Source organism: Varanus komodoensis, unplaced genomic scaffold (genome assembly GCF_004798865.1).
Source record: "Varanus komodoensis strain SLA01 unplaced genomic scaffold, ASM479886v1 scaffold29_3, whole genome shotgun sequence".
Taxonomy (NCBI): domain Eukaryota; kingdom Metazoa; phylum Chordata; class Lepidosauria; order Squamata; family Varanidae; genus Varanus; species Varanus komodoensis.
In genome coordinates, this window is record NW_025335760.1 from 225372 (window position 1) to 245631 (window position 20260).

At 59.5% G+C, this 20260-nt stretch overlaps 1 protein-coding gene across 1 annotated transcript; it reads left to right on the top strand.

Moving 5' to 3' along the window:
* The first annotated feature begins 1016 nt into the window (after positions 1-1016).
* On the top strand, positions 1017-14691 carry PPP5C (protein phosphatase 5 catalytic subunit). Its single transcript, XM_044435413.1, has 13 exons — positions 1017-1255; positions 4453-4694; positions 5261-5408; positions 7298-7419; positions 8208-8273; positions 9171-9269; positions 10042-10147; positions 10328-10470; positions 10600-10687; positions 11486-11526; positions 11966-12144; positions 12396-12477; positions 12652-14691. Exons 1-13 carry the CDS (start codon positions 1120-1122, stop codon positions 12712-12714), a joined length of 1515 nt encoding a protein of 504 aa, XP_044291348.1. The 5' UTR covers positions 1017-1119; the 3' UTR covers positions 12715-14691.
* Positions 14692-20260: the final 5569 nt, after the last annotated feature.

Sequence of the window (20260 nt, forward strand, 5' to 3'; positions counted from 1 at the left end):
TGTATTGAATAACTCACTCGTGCAGAAGCACACTGTGTGCACTTCAAGGCAAGCTTGTGTGCACCCATCTTCAAAGGACTCTGCAGAATTTATTTAAGGAAAGCTATTTATTTCCAGCAAAAAAGGGGCAATGCACAACAGAGCCAGTTCCTACTCTGAATTTTACAATATTAACCTCCCAGAAAATTTTGGCTATTGGGCAGTATGCAAGTAAAATAGTTTTTTAAGAATACCAGGCAAGCTTCTCAGACAAGTTCCTTTTACAGCCAGGGGCCACTTAACAATAGGCCCTCGTCTTCGTAGCCTCCCAGCTTCGGCAGAGGTGCTTCGAGAAAAACCGCTGAGGGCAAAGAAACTAAGGCACCGCACAAAAGGAAAGGGAAGGAGGAGGGAGGAGGAGTAAAAACGCATCCCGGGCCTCAGGTCCTAGTTCCGAGGCCCTCGGAGACTTTTGCTCGGCAGGAACTGGGGCCTGCAATCTGCGCAAAGGGCGACGCGGCCTTGCTGGCGGCGGAGACAGCATCCGCTGCCCGTCCGGGCCACGATTCAACCGGCCGCTCGGCCCCGCCAATAGCCGGCGCAGAAGATTGGACGTCCTCTACCGGCGGCCAAGAGGCCCGGACCAATCATATTCCCGCCGGGCAGAGCCTAGTCATGCTCACACGGGCCAGCGAGTCGTCACAAAGCAGCCAATCGCCGCTCTTCGAGGGTCGCTAAGGCCAATCGCCTGGCACTCCTTCGTAGAGGCTTGAAGCCAACCCCGCTCCCGTCCACCATGGGGACGCTCTAGCCCGCCCACCCGCCTCCGTTTCTGAGGGAGGAAGTCCCTTCTCTCTATGGTGAGGCGCCTGTCTCGGCCCCGCCCCCTCGCGGAGTGGCTTCGCTCGAGGGTAATTCCGCCTGCCTGCGCATGAGCAGAACCGAAGCAAGCGGCACGCGCCGAGTTTCCCCGCCTCCTCCCACGCACGGCTGACGTCCTCGCTGGCTCCGCCCCTGCTCTTTTCCCGCTAGTTGGTGGTTTGCGACGACCGCGTTTGACGGCTGCTGGGATCCCCCCTTTGCTGCCCCCACCGCCTTCTCTCTGGTTGTCAGGGCGGCGTGCTTTACGGCCCGGTGGCGATGGCGGAGGGAGAACGGGCGGAGGGCGGCGGCGGCGGCGGCGGCGGGAACTCCGGGCGGCCGCCTCAGGAGGGCAAGCCGGGGACGCTGGAGAGAGCCGAGGCCTTCAAGACGCAGGCGAATGACTACTTTAAAGGTGGGTGCCTGCCAGGGAGGGCAGAGGGAGGGAGGAGGGGGCGGGGCACGGCGCCCTCGGGGAGGGGCGGGGCTTGCCCGGGGAGGGGCCGGGCTCCCGGGGGGAGGGGCCAGCGGTGGGCGGGGCCTGCGAGCGCGGGCAGGTGCGGGGGGTGAGGAGGGGGCTCGGCGAGCAGCGCTGACCTTCCTGCCGGCGGGCCTGGGAATGGGCCCGGGGGGTCGCTCTGGGCTGGGGTGCTGCGCCTCCCTCAGGGGCTTCTTCGGGGGGTGCAGAGGGCGTGCGCACGTGGGTCATGGGGTTATTCCGGGGACGTGGTGGTCGGGGGGCGGATGGGGAGAGGGGTGGCCTTCCCAGGAGGAGGAGGAGGAGAGGCGAGGAGGGCTGGGCAGGCCACTGGTCAGAGCCCCGCTTCTGCCCTGGGTATTGGCTTGGCAGCGCTCGGGGTCCCTTGGCCGGCTGGGCGAAGTGCTTGCGCTCCTGCTGGAGGTCGCTGGCCGAGTCGCTCTCCTGCGTGAGGTTGGTGCCCGCTTCTGGCCCGCTGCCTGTCGTCCCGTGACCCCGCCGTGCTAGCGCAGCAGATTCTCGGGGCATCCACTAGCACGACCTCTTCCGGGGAAGGCATTGTGGTCCATTCAAAAGATCCTAATCCCTGGAGGTGCTGATTTGCAGCGCTCTGGGGCCACTGCGGGTCAGATGCGCGGCATCTCCTTGGAGCTGGTGACCTCGTGGATGGCTTTTCTGGTCAGGATTCATTTTTGGTATCATTCTGGGAGGACCGAACCCACCTGGGAATGCCCTCACACGAGCCATCAGTTTGCATTTCTAAGAAGAATAAGGAAAGATTGCTCCCTTGGATGACAAGGTCTGTTAGTAAGCTTCTCTGGCCTATTGGACTCTCAGCTGGCTTTGTCAGCTTCCAGAATGCGACTCTCCGGCAATGTTGATTCATACCCCAAAGCAAGATGCTTTCACTGCCTCCTAGGTTGTGTTTTATTTTGGCTTCCATGGGCACATGTAAGTGAGAAAGGCAAACTCCATATACAAAAATATGTACATGTTTGCTCATTCTCTAGTGTAACTGCTTCAGTTTCTACTTTGTCATATAATCTGTGGGAATTCATTCCAGGTTTATATGAATAACTGTTGCAGTGCTTGTGCTTTTTGCTTCTGTCCTCTGTGGCGGTACATATATTGTGTAATTTGGGGAGAGTGGCAGTTTGCTTAGATACTCAGTCAAGCTTAAACACTATGCTTAAGATACTTACTACATATTAGAAGCTCTGTTTTATGTGCAGACACCCCTTAAACGTATAATACAGCACTCCCAGTTTGCTACTGTTCTGTTGCTTTGATTGTAGGTGTAGAGAGATGGCTAAAGGAGCATCATGTGGACCTGGGGCATTGCCTGCAGGGCTGCAGGGTGGCTCAGACTGCTTCCTCCAAGGTTGGGGACGGCGCTCCAGCCAACTGGGAAGCAGGAGTTGGAAGCCTGAACCCTCGCAGCTGCTGTGGAAAGACCCCTGGCGGCTGAGCTCTGGCTGGGGCAGTGGGCAGGGAAGGGAGGAGAGTGGAGAGCCCGGGATGCGAGCCAACCTGCAAGCTCTCCAACCGCTTCTCGTCTTCCTCTGAGCCCCGGTCACTAGATGGGCTGAAAAGTCTGCCCAGGGACAAGGGCAGGGCAGGGAGGTGAAGATTCCTCCCAGGTGTGTGTCGGATGCTTGGGCACCGAGCTGGGAGGGCCCCTCCCGCAAGGGTGCCGCCGCTGGGTTGCCCCTTGGAGGCACTGAGGGCTGCCTGCTATTTGTTTGGGCCGCAGGCACTCGCACCTGTTGTGCACCCTTCTCCCACGCGCACCATGTGGGCTCTCTCCAAAACCCTCAGGAGCTGCCACCGGTCCTGAGTGCCGCAGCCGGACTGCTGACCGGAGCTGGTTGCAAGGGAGCGCGTGACTCCCTTTTGCCTGGGCAGCTTCAGTGTTTCCCAGAGTGTTTCTTGGCAGGATCTGAGGTATTGATCGCAGCCTGTGCAGCTTGGGGTGAGGCTGTCTGAGAGATCAGCTGCTCCCACAGGAGCCTGCCGGGCCCTCAAGGTCTTTGGGAGAATTCCTCCATCAAGGCTTCACTTCCAGAGGCATCTTTGGTGGCCAGCTGAGGCATGGCCTTTTTGGTGGCTGCTCCCATGCTGTGGGGCTGTCTCTGAGAGGTGAGGTTTGCTCCCTCTCTGCTTTGCTTCCGTCAGCAGGAACTTTCTTTAGGAAAACCTTTAGCCTATAAGTGGATTTGGGAGGGTGGCTGCTCTTTTTAATAATTTTTCAGTAATGATATTTTTATTGTACTTGAATGCATCCTTTCATTGTTGTAATCAATTCTGACAGTGCCCGAAAGCTGCCTTGAATGCCATATTTTGGTGGAAAAGGTGGGGTACAGAGAGAAGTAATCAGTGCCGTGTGATGGTCACATGATGCGGAATATGCGCTCGAAAAGAGGCAAGAGCAAGGCAGAATTTAGGGCATTTAAATTACAAATACACGGACTGCAGCCTTTCGCCCTGGTGCCCTCTAATGTGTCAAGCTGCAGCTCCAGTCTTCCCCAGCCAGCATGGAAGGCGCCAGGTTGGGGAAGGCCGACCTCCTAACTGGTTTGTCTGCGCGATACTGGAGAGGGAGCACTTCTTTCTATCCCAGCTAACTCTGACCGACCCCCAGGACCTCCCCTGCTCAGATGGCTGGACGGGCCACAAGTCTGCCCCCAACTCCCCCCTCCCCAATCGCACGGGCTTCTCCCTGGCCATCACTCTGAAGTGACCTTGGGTTTCGCTCGGGCAGAACGGAACGGCACCCTCCGAGGAAGAGGAAGACGGGGGGCGACTGCCTCTTGAAGCAAGACGGGGCAGCTTTGCCCCTTGGCCGGGGAGCCCTCCCGCTGCTGGTCACAGGAGCAGAGCAGAGCGGGCGAGAACGTGGGGGCGGCCCGGCCCAATTTCTTTGCCGCCCTGCTCTCTCCCTGTGCGTTGCGCTCCCATGCGGGAGAGCCGGGGACGCGTTGCCGCCTGGCCTGTGCCTGTGTGAGCGCCGCCCCTTCCGCGGACCCCCCCCCCCAGCTCTGCCGCCGAAGGGGAGCCCCCGTGCTCAGGCCGGCGCCGCCCTGCAGGTGAACGTTCCCTTCACGGCTCGCCTTTCCTCCCCTCTCCCCTCCCAGCGAAGGACTATGAGAACGCCATCAAGTTTTACACCCAGGCCATCGAGCTGAGCCCCACCAGCGCCATCTACTATGGCAACCGGAGCCTGGCCTACCTGCGGACCGAGTGCTATGGCTACGCCCTGGCCGACGCCACCAAGTCCATCGAGCTGGACAAAAAGTACATCAAAGGCTACTACAGGCGGGCGACCAGCAACATGGCCCTGGGCAAGTTCAAGGCGGCTTTGCGGGACTACGAGACAGTAAGTGGAGGGGGGGTGGGGGGGGTTCCCGCACTCGCGCCAGGCCTCTGGGTCGCCGCGGCCGGAGGGGAACCCGTTGGCTTTGGTGGAGTCTCAGTGCTGAGCCAGGGCCAGCGGGGAACGACGTGTTCGGATTTTGCCCGGGTTTAGCAAGACGCGTGTGGGCGTCACGAAGCCTCTTGCTCCCAGCTTTGCACGGGACTCGTGGCAGAAGCCTGGCCATCTCTCATGTACACGAGGGAGCCCTTCCCAGTCAGGTGCTTTGGACTGCAGCTCTTGGCTGTGTGGGTTGAGAGCTGAACCCCAAACACCTGGTGGGCACCCCCTCGGGAAAAGCTAGGCTAGAGCCGGGCGAATGGGGCTCTGTATCGCTGGTTGAGCGGGATTCCGCGAGTACGGGAACAGACCCCCCAGTTCGAGTGCTGCAGCTCTGAGGGTCAGTCTTTATTGTGCCTGGGAGAGCACGCATGAGAAAGTAGGCTTGGCGTACAAATGTCCAGCGACGGATTCCCGAGGGCCGCCACGCGCAGAATGGATGGCGCTCCTCCTTTGCCTCCCCTGCCCAGGTTGTGAAGGTCAAGCCAAACGATAAGGACGCCAAGATGAAGTACCAGGAGTGCAACAAGATCGTGAAGCAGAAGGCCTTTGAGCGGGCCATCGCCAGCGACGAGCACAAGCGGTCTGTGGTCGACTCCCTGGACATCGAGAGCATGAGTGAGTGGGGGCGGTGGGAGGGGACCGTCCGAGGGAGTCCTGGGGGCGCTGGCTGCGGAGCGGCAAGAGGCAGCGCATCCCACGGCGACAAAGCCCTGGAGGCAGCTGCGGGTCGTCTTTTGCCCTGCCTGTGACAGCGCTGGAGGGACTGAATCGCCCCTCTGTGGCTAAGGCGGTCGGCGCATGCGGTTCCGAATCGAGGGCCCCGTTGGCCAGCCTCTCCCACTGATTCCCCGATCCAGGGTGTGGCTCCCAAACCGACCCTGCTCATCTCTGGGTTCTGCTCGGGGTGTTGGGGCTGGGCTAGCAGTGAATACTCGGCTGCCGGACTCATGAGCAGCAGCTCTCTCACCCTCCCTGCCCAGAGGACCCCTTCAGGGTTGGCCTGCCCTTGAGGGATCCCTGCGTATTGGCCACAGAGCTCCCACTCAGGGCAGAGTCTGGGATGTGCTCCAAGGTGGCTGGAATCTGCTGCACGGCTGAAGGGGCACTCTAGCAAAGGCCCGCTCCCTTTCTCTCCTCCCACTCGCCTTGTGCAAGAAGAAGGGGCAGCTTTTCCTGGGGAGCCCCAGGCTTCTCTGTAACGCTGTCTGAGCACAGACCACGCGCCGGGTAAACAAGGGGTAACTGCCAGGCAGGAGTTGGACTAACGGCCACAGAGAACAGTATGAGGCATGCTGTAAATCAAGACACAGAGACGGTGCTCAGCTGTCGGATTTAACTCTCCTCCGGTGCAGGCAGCTGCCCTCAGCCCCTTTGTGGTTTCGCACCCCTCTTGCGTGGCTCAGAAGCCGGGCTGAGGCCGGGCTGGAAGCGGCTGCTGGTGGGAAGTGCCGAGCCACCGGCCTCGCACAGCACCCTCCTTTCCGAGGGAGCCCAGCCGTGCTCACGCTGGTGACTAATGCCATTTCGCTCGGTGGCTGCACCAGGGTTTCCTGCCAGGGCCCAAAATAGATCAAAATCTCGGATCATAAATAGGTCTCAGTGTGGAGAGACTTAGCGGGTAAAAATAAACGGGCCGCCGTTCGCATCGGGCCAGCTGCCGGCACGGGCAGAACCCCTTGATCCCGCCGTCTGGGCCGCATGGTGTCACGGCCGCATCCTGAGATGCTGAGACGCAAGCGGCATCTCCCTCCCCCACGTGTTCAGGGACGGGCAGGGAGGAGGGTTCGGGGGAGGGGGCTGCCACGCAGGAAAGGTCTCCTTGCGAGCCAGCAGGACTTTGCAGGAGTGGCGCTTCTCGTGCCTCTGCAGATCTGCCTGCCCCCAGCAAACACTGAGAAAAGGGTGCTGGGCCACCGAGGGGATCGTCAGTCTCTGCCCCACAGAACTGGGATCGCTGGGCAGCTTCTCGTGCCCCCCTGAGTGGGCAGATGAGTACAGCGGGACCGTGTCCCTGGGAGGCAGCGGGCTTGCCCCGGCTGATTTCCTCTGTGGTGCCTGGGGGTGCGTTCTACGTCTGTCCTGCCCCAGCAGGGCTGCCTGGGGGTGCCTGAGGGGGTGCCCCAGGAAATGCAGCAGTTCATCAGCCGAGGGGGGTGGGGAGGCAGTTTCCAAGCGTTGTGGCTCGCTGGGAAGGGACCTCATGTCGGAACAGAAGGGAGGCAGAGTTCCTCGAGAGGAGGGCGGCAGGTGTGCTGCCCCACTCTGCTGACATCGCTAGCAGAGAGCCTGAAGGCGCCCGGGGCCCTCTGGTCTGTGGACGTCCACTAAAGACCACGCCAAGGGCAGGAAGCGGAAGCGCGCCACCGGGGCTTCCCAGCAGGAGGCGCTGGAGGGAGGCCGCTGGGTGTGTGCGGAGCCGGCGGGCGGGCGGGCGGGCGAGGGAGGCCCCTTGGCCCCGGCCTTTTCCGCCCAGCCCGGCCTCTCTGCCCCTTCTGCTTCCCCAGCCATCGAGGACGAGTACAGCGGCCCGAAGCTGGAGAACGGGAAGGTGACGCCAGATTTCATGAAGGAGCTGATGCAGTGGTACAAGGATCAGAAGAAGCTGCACAGGAAATGTGCCTACCAGGTGCCCTTCCCAGCGCCGTTCCGTGGGCCGCCGAAGCGGGGGGTGCCGGGAGGGGGCCTGTGGGCAGCGACACCCGTCTGGGGCAGCTGGAGGTGCTGCCCCAGGCTCAGAGGGCAGCCTTAAGGGCAGCCGCTGCAGCTGCGGGCGCACCCACGGGGCCAACGGGGCTCCCAAGAGGCGTGTGAGCGCTGCGCCACCAGCGTTGCCTTGCGGCCTTTTCTCTGCAGAGGGAAGCAAGCCCTGGCGCCCCTCGCAGCATCTCTGCTCCGACTCGGGCAGCGCAAGGAATGTGCACAAGCGATACTTTGCGTGGTCCGGAACTTTTCTGCTCTCTTTGTGTCTCGAGCAATCCGGGTGGTGGAAGCTCCGGGTCACGGCAGGAAAATCGCGGGGTGGGAGAGCCCATGATCCCCGGGGTGTCCCAGGTGCCATGCGTCATGCCCTTCGCCACCTCTCCCTCGCACTTGCAAAGGAGTAGTTTGCCAGCCTGCGGCGGCAGAACCAAGCAAGAGTCCTGCAGCACTTAAAGGCTGGCAGATTTTTTGTGGCGGGCACCGGAGGGCTGACGTCCACCCCATCAAAGCCTTTAGGGCACTGCAGGACTGAGAAAAATCATCTGCCCTCAGAAAGAGGTTGTTTTACAGCAGATTACAGTAACATTATTAAATTGGAGATTTATAGCACGTTTTCCGGAACCAAAGCCGACCTGAGCAGTGTCCCTTGCAGTGCCTGTTGAATCCTCCTGCCCTCCCGCCCTCCCTGTTTTCTCACTGACTTCTCTCTTGCAGATTCTGGTGCAAGTGAAAGAGGTGCTATCGAAACTCCCCACCCTAGTAGAAACCACATTAAAAGAGGTGCGTGTCTCTCCTTACGCCAAATTTTTCAAATGGGAAGGTCCAGCAGTCGTTCCAGCTTTCCCCAGATGGGCAGCTTTGGAGCATCGAGACCTTCCAGTTGCCTTCCGAGGTGCCGCATGCTCGCCCCTTGATTTCCACCTCAAGAAACATAAACGCTTACTGATTTGGAAACACACTCCTAGTAGCCTGGTTTCTCCTGGCCCCAGTTGCTGTTTCCAGCAGCCATAACAAATTATTTATCTGCACGATCGGCCTGAAGCATCCGTCCCAGCCTGTTGGATTCAAACTCCCAGGATCCCCCAGCCGGAGGACTGCTCTGACCAATATGTCCTGGCCAGCCTTGGGCTCTGGAGGTTCAGGCATTCTGCAAGGGGGGCCAGGGGTGCTCCACGTGCCCGGGCTGCTCTGTGGGACCTTCCCCAGAAAGGAAAGGTGCACAAGCCACGCCGGCTGTGGTCTGGCTAGGTGGCATGAAGACGCGTCAGAGCTGTAGCCCGTTCCCCGCCTCTGGGAACCCTGCTCCCTGCTCGCCCCATGAGAGCAGTGGTGGGCAGCTGGTATCCCTCAGGATGTCCCGCCCGCAGCTCTCCGCAGCCCCAGCCAGCTGGCCAGCGGTGAGGGCTAAAGGGCCAGGACTGCCAGGCCAAAATGTCCAGAAGGCCGCAAGCCGATCGGCCTTCCCTAAAGCGTTCTTTGCTACTTACCAATATGTTCTTGTAACCGATGAAAAATGCAAAATGTGGTTCTTGCTCACCTCCCGTCTTGAGGAACAAGTTCTTCTGATTGGGCGAGAAATATCATGCGTGGATACTTATCGATAAGCATATTTGGAATAATTTTACACCTCTTCCTCTGTGTTTGTTCCTGCTTTCTCCTCCTGCTTCTTCATTCCAGACAGAGAAAATTACTGTCTGTGGAGACACGCACGGGCAGTATTACGACCTCCTCAATATATTTGAATTGAACGGGCTGCCATCGGAAACAAATCCATATGTATCCTTTCCTGGTCCTGCTTCCTGGGTTGCTGTAACCTCAGTCAATCCATTTCCACCCAGATCAACCTCAATGAATCCATCTTGGTGATTGTGAAAAGCAGGAAGAGCAGTTTTTAGAAAACCTGAGGCTCCTTGGGATTTCTGGAAGGCAACTAGATTCGCGCTTTTTGTAGACCCACTGTAGGCCGGGCTCTTCTGGAATAGCATCTGGCTGGTCCCCCCCCCCCCCGCCCCCCTTTTGCTCTGCGGGCAGGGGCCTCTCGTTCTCCACGTAGCAACATTGGTCCACTTTGCCAGTCACACCAGTTTCTGAGTTCTCAGCCTGGGAATATCATCTCCCTTATCCTTGTTGTTTCCAGTTTCACTCAGCTGTTTAAAAAAAGCTACCCAGGATGCCCCCTGGTTGGCTTGTGGTGCTGTCAGACCCCGGAAGCCTGGGCTGATTAGGAGCTAAGCAGCTCAGCGCCTGCCCAGTTATAATAGCCCAGGAAAGGGCTGACCGAAGGCAAGACACGGGCAATGGTATTGTCGATGTTCTCCGGAGCAGCCAGCCTGGTTCTTTCCACCCTGCCTTTTGGTTTTTGGGAATCTTGGGCGAGGTAGTCCATAACTCGAGTGAGGTGTTGCATGTCCTGAGGAGGAAGAGGTGCAGGGCCAGAGAGAGGGAGCTGTGTGAACAGAAACGTGTGGGGGGGGGGGGCACGAAAGGGCTGGCATTTCCCAATGGGACAAGTGTTTTCTTCCTGAGCAGAGTCGCTTCCCCGCTGCAGATATTCAACGGCGATTTTGTTGATCGCGGCTCCTTCTCCGTGGAGGTGATATTAACGCTCTTTGGTTTTAAGCTGCTGTATCCAGATCATTTCCACCTCCTCCGAGGTAAGGACTCTGACCTGCGCAGAGCAGGCAGAGAAGGGACAGGGCCGCACCGTGTCTGAGTGACCGTCTGTCCGTCCTCCTGTTTGTTCCTTGGGCCGGGAGGGAGCGGCCGGAGCAGACCAAAGCCCAGTGACCCGTTTGGCTCTTTGCTTGTCCCACTGCCTCCTGTCTGTCCCGCAGGGAACCACGAAACAGATAACATGAACCAGATCTACGGGTTTGAAGGAGAGGTCAAAGCCAAATACACCGCCCAGATGTTCGAGCTTTTCAGCGAAGTCTTTGAGTGGCTGCCCCTGGCGCAGTGCATCAACGGCAAAGTCTTGGTGAGGAGGCAGCCACTCCGGCCCCCTGGCGGGGAGGATGCCCACCCCCGGGGACTCCCTGGGCACGGTGTCCATCCCCTCACTGAGCCTGGCTATTGTCTCCCCCCCCCCCCGGCCCTCCCACCTCAGATAATGCACGGTGGGCTCTTCAGTGAAGACGGCGTCACACTAGATGATATCAGGAAGATTGAGCGGAACCGGCAGCCCCCCGACTCAGGTGAGCGTGTGGGGTCGGCGGGGATCACGGACCGAACGAGCTCGAGGAGGAAAAGGCAGCTCTAACGCAACGCCGGCGGTGCTGCCCTTCCAGGATCTGCGGTGGGCCGGATGCAGCCCTTGCAGAATGCAGGCACACCGGAACGGTTGCTTTGTGGAATGGCGATTTTTTTAAAGCGGGAGATGTCGTCTGTTGCTGCTGAGCACCAGGAGGATCGTGCTCACCGGCCCATGAGTTGACTGTGTCTCTCTTGGCACCGCGCGGCCAAATGCGATGGCATTTTGTCCCCCAAACTTACGTCTCGATTTATTGCTCGGGTCTCCCCGCGGGGAGGACCTTCCGAAGCGGCCCATCGCTGTCTTAGAGGATGCACCTGTACGCCGAGTCCCAGCACACCCCGTCCCCCCTTTCCTTTCCCATCTATGATTTTTAGAGGTTCCTGTAATTTTTTTTAAATGGCTCCTGATTTCTTGGAGGCACCGTTTTGTTCGTCCCACCTGTCTGGCCAGTTCAGCCGTCTAATCCTTGCAGGCCTGGTTCTCTCCCTGCCCCCCACCCAGCCACCACCCCTGCCCCTGCCTGGCCTGAGCAGGCGGCAGCCTGGCAGGTGAAGCTTTCCCGGCATAGAGGAGCAGCTGCGAGGAAGCTGCACCCACCACATGTACGCAGGGCGGGGTGTTCTGGCCCTTGAGAGCGGTGGCCCGTGCAGGCGTGGGACCGGCCAGCCCCGGGCCACGGGCCTCTCTCTCGGCTGGCCTCCTCCCGCTCTTACCTGACCACTCGCCTTCCCGTTGGCAGGGCCCATGTGCGACTTGCTGTGGTCGGATCCGCAACCCCAGGTGAGTCCTCGTTGTGGGCCCTCATGCTCTGCCCACTGGACATTCAGGGCACTGATCCTGCCTGGGCTGGCCAAGACGCCTCCTGCTTTGGGGGGGGCAGTGGGGGAACTCCCCCAGACCGCCAGTCAAGGTTCCTGGGACAGGGAAGGGGATGTGGCCGAGCCGGAAGGATCTAAGCGGGAGGAGGCCCACATTTTGGGTGCTCTTTTTCCCATTCCTGGTCTGGGTCAAGCGGCTTTTGGGAGGGTGCCTGGCTCCCCACTGTCTCAGCCGGAGCCTGATGGGGCTCCCGTGGTTCCGCCAAAGGGCGTGGGGCGGGTGGCCAGAACACCCTTGCAAGGGGTCAGCCCGGTGTCGCTTGCCCGGTTGGAGAAGAAGGACCGCGTGCTCCTCCGAGTGCCTCACCCTCTTTGAACACCCCCCCCGGCACCTTATCCAGAATGGCCGGTCGGTCAGCAAGCGTGGCGTGAGCTGCCAGTTTGGGCCGGACGTCACCCAAAGCTTCCTGGAGCGCAACCAGTTAGAATACATCATCCGGAGCCACGAGGTCAAGCCCGAGGGCTATGAGGTCGCCCACGACGGCAAGTGCGTCACGGTCTTCTCGGCCCCCAACTACTGGTGAGTGCTGCGGGGGCGGGAGGGGCTTCTCGGCCCGGACGGCGCTTTCCTCCGACAGACCAAGGCCGAGAAGAGTGCGCGTGAGCCGGGCCAGACTCCAACCCGGGTCTCCTGGTCCCAGTCTGCCCACGGCGCTGCACTGGGGCTCTCTCTTCTGCCCTCTGTCTCCCGCTCTCCCTCTGCTCCTCCCTTCCTTAGAAATCCTCCACGAACCACCTTCCCTCATTCCCATCTTGACGTTCTCTCCCCAGCGACCAGATGGGCAATAAAGGGTCCTACATCCACCTGCGAGGCTCGGACTTGCGGCCAGAATTCCACCAGTTCACAGCAGTGGTGAGTCCTGGGGCTGCGGGGGCCCCCAGAATGGCGCACCCGGCACTCGCGTGCTCCGCCGTCCCCAGCACACCGTGGCCGGCGCGCCCGGTCCCTCCCCGATCTCTTTCCCGGAACCGTGCGACCCGGGCGAGGGGCTGCCGACTGACTGACGGCGCGTCTTCTGCTTTCCAGCCTCACCCGAACGTCAAGCCAATGATGTACGCCAACTCGCTGCTGCAGCTGGGGATGATGTAGCTGCCCCCGCCTCGGCTGCCCCCCCCCCTCGCCTGCCTGAAGACCCAATGCACTAGGCAAATCAGATCACCGTGGTTTCCTTTATTTCCTTTCATTTGACGATTTCTTCCAACATCCGCCTTTGCGACGAAGCAGGAGCTGTCTTGGGGGCAGGGGGACGGGGGGGGAAGCAGCTCCGCCGAGGTCGCACACGGAATAACGCTCAGACCAGGAGGCAGGTCCTGACCCGGGGCGGCCCCTTTTCTCGCATTTGCTCACTCCACATGCGCACACGCAAGAGGAAGCGGCCGCCAGAGTGTTAGAAGCAGCGGATTTTTTAATATATTGGAAGATTGTATTTATTCCCTCCCTCCTCTGGCTCGCGATCTCGGCTGCTCTTCAGCCTCCCGTGGGATCCACCTCTGCCTTCGCCACGTGGGCCGAGGGGAGGCTGTCCTGCGTGGCCAGCGTGGCACCCCTTAGCCCGGAGGGCCGAGTGTGTCGGTGCCACGGGGCAAGCACCCACGCACGTCCTTTCTCCTGGATCTTGCGTTCGGTTCCGCAGTGGCAAGGGAAGGGTCCAGGCGGCACATTCTGTGCCTCGGCAGCCAGAGGCCGGGGCCGCTCCGGAGCAGGAAGCAAATGTCGGGGAAAGGATCGTGTCCTTTCCCAGTGGCTGCTGCCCACCCATGGCGACTTTCTGAGGTCTGGGCGGGAGGGAGGGGGGGCGCTTGGCCTCATCTGCCTGCCAGTTCTGTTCCCCCCGATCGCCCAGTGTCCACGTGGAGCCCGCTGGCATTCCACTTCACACGCCCGAGGAATCCAGGCAAGGCGGGAGTCTGTCCTGGGTTTCCGCAGCATGTGGGGTGGGAGCCAGCAGGGACGGGGCTGGACGAACCTTCCCCACGGCCGCTGTGGCGTGTGCGAGGTGGGCAGCCTGGCCCGTCCCCTTCCCCGTGGGCTCAGCTCGGCCCACTGCCGCCTGTTCCTCCTCCTCCCCCCTCATACCGTCAGTTCACCAGCAGGAGGCCCAGCTTCTAGGCAGTTGGGGTGGAGGCAGGGCAGGAGGGGAGCGTGGCGTGCCGATCGATCGTGGCTCTGCAGCGTGCCAGCCTCGTCGCTCCGCCTCGTGCATCTCTGTTGTGGGATTTGGTGCTGTGGGTGTTTTGGGAGGGGAAACGTCATCTGGGCATTTTTACAACCGCTCGATCTTCAGGGCCATAGGCTTTGGCCACCTTTTCATGATCCAGAGGAATCAGAGGTTCCAGGGCCATACGTCTCTGGGGATCCTTCAAACCCTCTTCCCTCTGCCCCGGAAGGAACCCTTTTTGCTCAGTTCATGCTCTTGCTCTGGGAAGCCCTGGAACTTCTGACCGCTTTCCGGGGGCCATCCTGCCTTGAAATGTCAGTGGGCTTGTGGGAAGAGAGACCAAGACCCACCCCAACCATTTCAGCTTGGCAGCAGAGATGAGGCAGGAAAGATTCTGGGCTCCTGACTTGCACGTGAGTGATCTTCTGTCTGTCCATCCTTCCTTCCCTCCCTCCTCCCTTGCCCTTTCTAACCTCTTAAATCTCCCCCTTCACCATAAATAAGCCACAGAAAATGTAAGTGAGGAACGAGAACCGAGCTCACAGACCAGCCTTGCCTAAGCCTGTGGAACCAGGAAATGGACCCGGGCAGGGTGCTGCTCTCCGTGTGTCCCCCACCCTCCTGCCCTGGAGGCCTCCCCTTCTTGCTCTCGCTCTCGCTCTGAGAAGGAGTTTCATTTTGGCTTCCCCAAACCGAAACGAGGCTGCTCCCCCTCCCTTTGTGGCCGAAAAGAAGAGAAACCAGCGAATATTCCAGAATCACGTGGGGTGTTGTTTTTTTTCCATGCGGACCATGGAGGGTTTTTATACATCCAGGATTCCCTTTCCACCTGCCCTCCCACCTACTGAGCTATTTTACTGTCTGTAATTAAACAAAAGACGTTAAAATAAAGTAAGTATTGAAAGACCTGCTGGGCTCGGGCACAGCATTCCCCTTTCTCCTTCCCACATGCTTTCCCACCATCACCTCACTCTTTATTTCCACTCTGAGGTTTCACTCAGTCACAGCCTGTCGGGGCACGGACGTGTTTCGCGGAAGCATCTGCCATCCTCTACTCCATGGCGGTGGTGGGGCTTTCTAGAGATGAGGAGAGAGGATTCAGCCACACTGTCGCCCCCGGCAGACGACTGAAGAACCAGCTGCTCTGTGCTGGATCCCTGGATTCTGGGGTTCCCCTAAACTGAGGCCTCCCCATTGCAGGAGCGAAACTCCAACGAGAGAAGGGGCTGGTTGGGAGCAGGCTTGGCAAGAGAGATCAAAGGGGGACACAGGGAGAAAATGGCTTGAGTTGCCAGCTTTTGCCTTGGTGCACTTTTGGGGGGCTCATGCTCCAGAAACCAGGCGGTTGATGCTGACTTTCACCGCTCATGCAGAAGCCAGGCCGCACCTGAGCTGCGCTTGCTGTCTGTTTATTTTAGATTTGGTTTAGGCCAGCTTTAAAAATAGAACCCTCTCAGGGCCACATACAAGATAAAATGCAAAGATATGCCAAAACAGAGAGAAAAACAACAGATAAATGCTCACTACAAAAAGTCTGCTTCCCTCAGTGAGAAGGGTCACAGCCGGCCGTGCGCTTCCCCAGAGGATGGCTCTGCTTCTGCAGGGCAAGGAAGCGCAGTGCAGCTGGCTTTGTCTGGAGCCGGAGGAAGAAACCCCTTTCCCAGCCAGCAGACCAAATGCTCTTTTGGAGAAGTTCCTGGGCTGCGTTCCGGCTGCAAGTGATCGGAAGCGCTTTCTCTTCCCAAGTCCCGAGAAAGGGGGCCTTTGCCAACAGGTTTCACGAGACCCCAGGCTGGAGGTTCTCCAGACTGGCCCTAGGACATAACTCACGCAGGACGATGGGGCCCAGCAAGTATTGGGCCACTCTACCCAGAAGCCTCTGCTGCCACATGGGTTCCGGGCCAGGCAAGCTGGGGAGTTGCTGGTCAACCAGTTAATATTGAAAGCATTCCTTTGGGTGGAAGGAAGCCAGCTTGGAACGGGTTGAAGGGAAGATGGCGGGGGGGGGGGGGATAAAAGGACAGTCCCTTTCTTGCCTGCCTCAAAGGAGGCCACCAGTGGGGAGGAAGGGTGTTTCAAGAGGAGGAGGAGGACCCGGGTCAAGTGTGAGAAGGGGCCAGCCAGTGGCTGGAGGTTGGGACAGCCTGCCTAGGAAGATGCAGGGATGCCCTTTCTGGAGAAAACCCCTCACACAGGGCTCAAATAAGGAGCTTCAGGATCTTTCCACTCGAGTGAGGCGGGTGCGGAGGTTCCCCCTGCCCTGATTCGGTCCTTGAAGCAGGGAGGCCCAGGTGCTCGGATGCCTGGATTGTGGTCCGGGGCTGCGTAGACCAGGCGGGGTTCTGCTGGCACACACGTATGGATAGCAGGGTGCCAACCGGACCCTGCTCCTCTTTCTCTGCCTGAAGGTCCAGCCCCACTGGAACCTTCTGAGTGCTACCCGGCACTCCTGTCTGGCACCGGGCGCGAGCGATTCTGAACCCGGGCAAAGCTTTCACAGGAAGCCTGCCCATGCTGTTTGCTGAGGGGAAGGCCGGACAGCCCGCTGGGGAGCTGGGTTCATCGCCGCCTGGGGTGGGGAGGCTTGAGAAAGCGCTGACCCTTTGGCTGCGGCCAGTGCCGGCTTTGCTTTTCCCAGCCTCGGCGCTGATTCACTGCTGCCTGCCCCGTCCTCGGGGAGGACAAAGGCGGCTTTGTGAGCGTGGGCCAGGCCAGAGCAGAGACGTCAAGGGGGCAGCTTCTGTTCATGCCTTAAACAAACCCCAACGGGCTCTGCTGGAGGGGGGTGGGGGGAGGTGAGTGGCGTTGGGGCAAGGGGCTTCTCTTCTCAGCTGGGGGGAGCGGCTCCCCCCCTTCAGGATAAGAGAATGCAGTTCTCCTGAACCAGGTGAAATCGCTGAAGGATGCAAAGCCAGGAGACTGTGATGAGCACACATTTCCGACGGAGTCATTTTAACCTCGCCACAGCTTCCTGCCACAAGGAAAAGGCCCTCTGCATGCCCGGATACAATTTCCCCGTAAACCTCTAGGATACTTCAAACGCGGTTTTCCTTGGAGGAGGGAACCCTGCATTCGCTTTGGCCCTTGGCTTTCCTTTCAGTGCTCTCGGGAGATGCTGTCTCCCCAGGAGAAAGGCACCGTGCCTGGCCATTTGCTACCTGTGAGAATCCATGGGCTGCAGAAGCTGGTGACTCCACAGGTGACCCTGCATGCAGCTCACCTGCATCTTGTGTCCTCGGGGAGGGGGCCAACACCAACAGGGCACTGATCTCCATTCTCACGACTCGTCTTCACAGCCCACCTCTGACGGGCAGTGCTGGCCGCCTGTATCAAGCAAGGCTTTGCTTGGTAAATGAGCGCTCGAGACACAAAGATGCCCCAAGATTCTCTGTCACTTTTATATTCAAAATCTCGACACAGTGGAGCAATGACGTCAGTGTCAGTGTAAAAAATAATCTGAAGTTTTGCACAACAAGGGATTCCTTTATTGGTGGTGACCAGCAAGGGGAAGCTGTAGGTTTATGCTATCGCTGGCTTAAAAGTTGCATTACTTGTGTAGGAAGTTTACTTGCAGGTGATGCGATGTTGCCAGCAGTCTGGGCTGGTTGTCATGAATTTTTTCTAGGGAACAGTGGGAATTGTGTCCAAGTTCTGAGTTGCAAAGAGATCTTCTGCAGGAGAGATCAGGAGAGGCAGGTCTTGGTTTGAAACCCAAGAAATGAAGCTGCGCAAAGCAGATTAAAAAGGAAACCTCCAACCGGACCAAATTACGTGTCAAGCAGAAATGTGCAGGCTTTGGTATTTCAAAGAACGGATCATCACTCAAAATTTAAAACTCACTTCTCTCTTCCTTTGGTGTCTCCCAAAACTTAGACTGCAAACTCTCTTGTCTGCAATGCTTGTTAAGAGCCAAGATTCCTGATAGCAACATATACAGAAGAAAAGGAATCTCTCTCTTTCTCCCTCCCTGTATTAACAGATAGAAATCTAGATCAGTCAGGTCTGGCAAAAATTTATTGTTTAATGAATTGGGTTTTTTAAAGGCTTCCTCATCACTGTGGGTAGATAAAATCAATAATTAAACTTGCAGCCAAAGTAAGATCAAATAAAGAGTAGGCACTCTGTGTGCTTAATGACTTAATATGCAGGTGCCCATTTTGACAGTTCCAAATGAGTTACAGGAATTGATATTTCCTCCGTGTTTGTGTTGCTGCAGCAATGCTGCATTCATCCAGCTCTCCGTAGAATGCATTTATTTCTGGACAAAGCTGGACAAAGTTTTAGCAAAGTCTTTGAACTGGCCAAGCCATCCAACAAAAGTAGTTTAACTAACTTTTGCCAAGTTCACTATGAAGTTTATTTAATTAGTTGAAGCTTTAGCTGATCAACCTGGGAGCAGAATTTCCATTTTAATAAGGAATGCCAAGTTTGCAACCAGTCCCAGTTAGTTGTTCCTGGTTTTAGGGAAATCACTGAAGGAAGTTTGCCTTGATGGAGACATAAGTGCATTTGTTTATCAGTGCTTGCAACTCCAGGTTCCTGCTGCTAAGAACAGCAGAACAGGGGCGACTTACAAAGCTGTCAATACCAGTGCATTTTTGGTGGTGGTGGTGGTGGGGTGATCTGCTTATTATCACGATTGCATTTTATATCCCACTTTTAACCCTCTTGTGAGGACCCCAAGGTGGTGCCCACTCAAATGTTTCCACTGGGAGGACCCTGCTGGCAGCACCCAGCCACGCCACCCGGGGGGCGATGGAGGGCGCGTCTGGTGCCTTGGAGGGCGCCCGCTTGCAGGAGGCGTGATTAGAGGCATGCCCGCTCTGCAGGGCCTGCTGCCCGGGTTCTCCGGGGGGGCGGGGGGGCGCGGTGTGGCTCTGGGGGCTGCCGGACGAGCGCTCGCCCTCCCCGATTCATCACTGCACCCTGGGCAGCCGGCAGCCGGCCTGCTCCCATCACCGGGGGCCCATCAGCATGAGTCGGGTGGCCAAGCGCGGCGTGCGCAGCCCGGGGGTCTTCGGCTTGAAGGAGGTGACAGGCCTAATGAAAGATGCTTGCCGAAGGCTGGCTCAGTGTCGTGCGGGGCATGAGGGCCGCCCTCCCCAGCTCTCCTGCCCATCCTTTCCCCTCCCCTCCTCTCCCCTCCCCTCCCTCCGGGACTCCTCTTCCTCCCCGGAGATGGCCTTCCTTCTCCCCATGTGCCCGGCTCTGCCCGGCGCCCTGTCCAGTTCAGACCCTCTTCCTCAAACACGGGCTCTCTCCACGCTGCCGTCTCGTTCTGCGCCCTCCTCCTCGCCCGGGTACCCCTTGCTCGCTTCCCAGGCAGGCAAATGGCCGGGGGGCGTGTGTGTCTTGCTCCTCCGCCCATCCGCCCCCAGAACTTTGGGCCTGGGTCTCAGCCCTGCCGGTCCGCAGGAGAGTCGCCGGTGCAGAAGCGGGCTCCGTTTTCTTCCCACAGCCACGGTGGTGCTGCGATTTCAGCGAGTCCGAAGCACCAGACCCCACGCGGCCAGAGGTGTTTGGCCTGCTTGCATTGGTGCTGCAAACACTCTGGCTGCCTCGTATGTGCAGAATGAAGAAGTGGGTTGCGGGCAGGAAGGGTGGCCTTTGTCACCCCCAGGGTGTCGGCAGATGCCCCATGTCTGCTCGTCGCAGGAAAGGGCCGAGGGATCATCCCACGGCGAGGTGCGGGCGAGGAAGTCGCTTTCCACTGGAAACTGAAACCCTGTGGACCCATCTTGGCCTGAGCGCTTTAATTCCCCACTCAGATCTTTACTGCCTGTGGCCCGGCTGTCCCACGTGCTTGGCAGCTGAAGCCACACGCAGGGCCGGGCGTCCGGCGGTGGACCACGGAAGGGCTGTGAGCGCCAGGGTCCAAGTGGCCCCGTGGCGCTGCGGCTGCTGCACTGAGGGCCCCGCCATGGTGCCTCGGCGGCGAGGGCCTGGGCTGGGACTCGGCGGGCCCTGGAGCTCCCCGGGCGGCTTTGGGCCTGCCACTCACTCCCGACCTGGCCCACCTCACAGGGCTGTTGTGAGCATGACACAGGGAGGAGGAGGAGGGCTGTGCGCGCCTGGCATGCGAGGGAGCAAGGCAGGGAGCGGGGAGCCGTCCAGCCAGGAAGCTCCCTGGATCCCCGCCCGGCCCACCTCGCGGGGCTGTTGCTGGGAGGGTGGACGCGGAGGGGGGCAGAGGCCACCCGGGGTTCCCCGCGAGAGGAGCGCGGCGGCCCCGCAGGCCTGCCGGGGCGGGGAGCGGCGGCGCCCCCCCGCGCTCCTCCCCGCCCCTCGCCGCCCCGCCGCCGTTGGCTGCGCGGGGAAGGGCCGGCCCGGCTCGGCTCGGCTGGCCACTCCCCGCCGGCGCGCCCGGTGTCAGGCGAGGCGAGGCAGGCGAGGAGAGGAGGCGAGGCGGGCGCTCGCGGCTCGGCGGCCGGACCAGCGCGCTCCCGGGGCGGCGAGAGGGCAGCGCGTCCAGTCTGC

Bases quoted from the DNA above. Each gene is read 5' to 3' on its own strand.
- PPP5C (XM_044435413.1), top strand. From the start codon at position 1,120: ATGGCGGAGGGAGAACGGGCGGAGGGCGGCGGCGGCGGCGGCGGCGGG. The intron at 10,688-11,485 runs GTGAGCGTGTGG...TCCCGTTGGCAG, and splicing joins CCGGCAGCCCCCCGACTCAG to GGCCCATGTGCGACTTGCTG. The intron at 11,527-11,965 runs GTGAGTCCTCGT...CACCTTATCCAG, and splicing joins GGTCGGATCCGCAACCCCAG to AATGGCCGGTCGGTCAGCAA.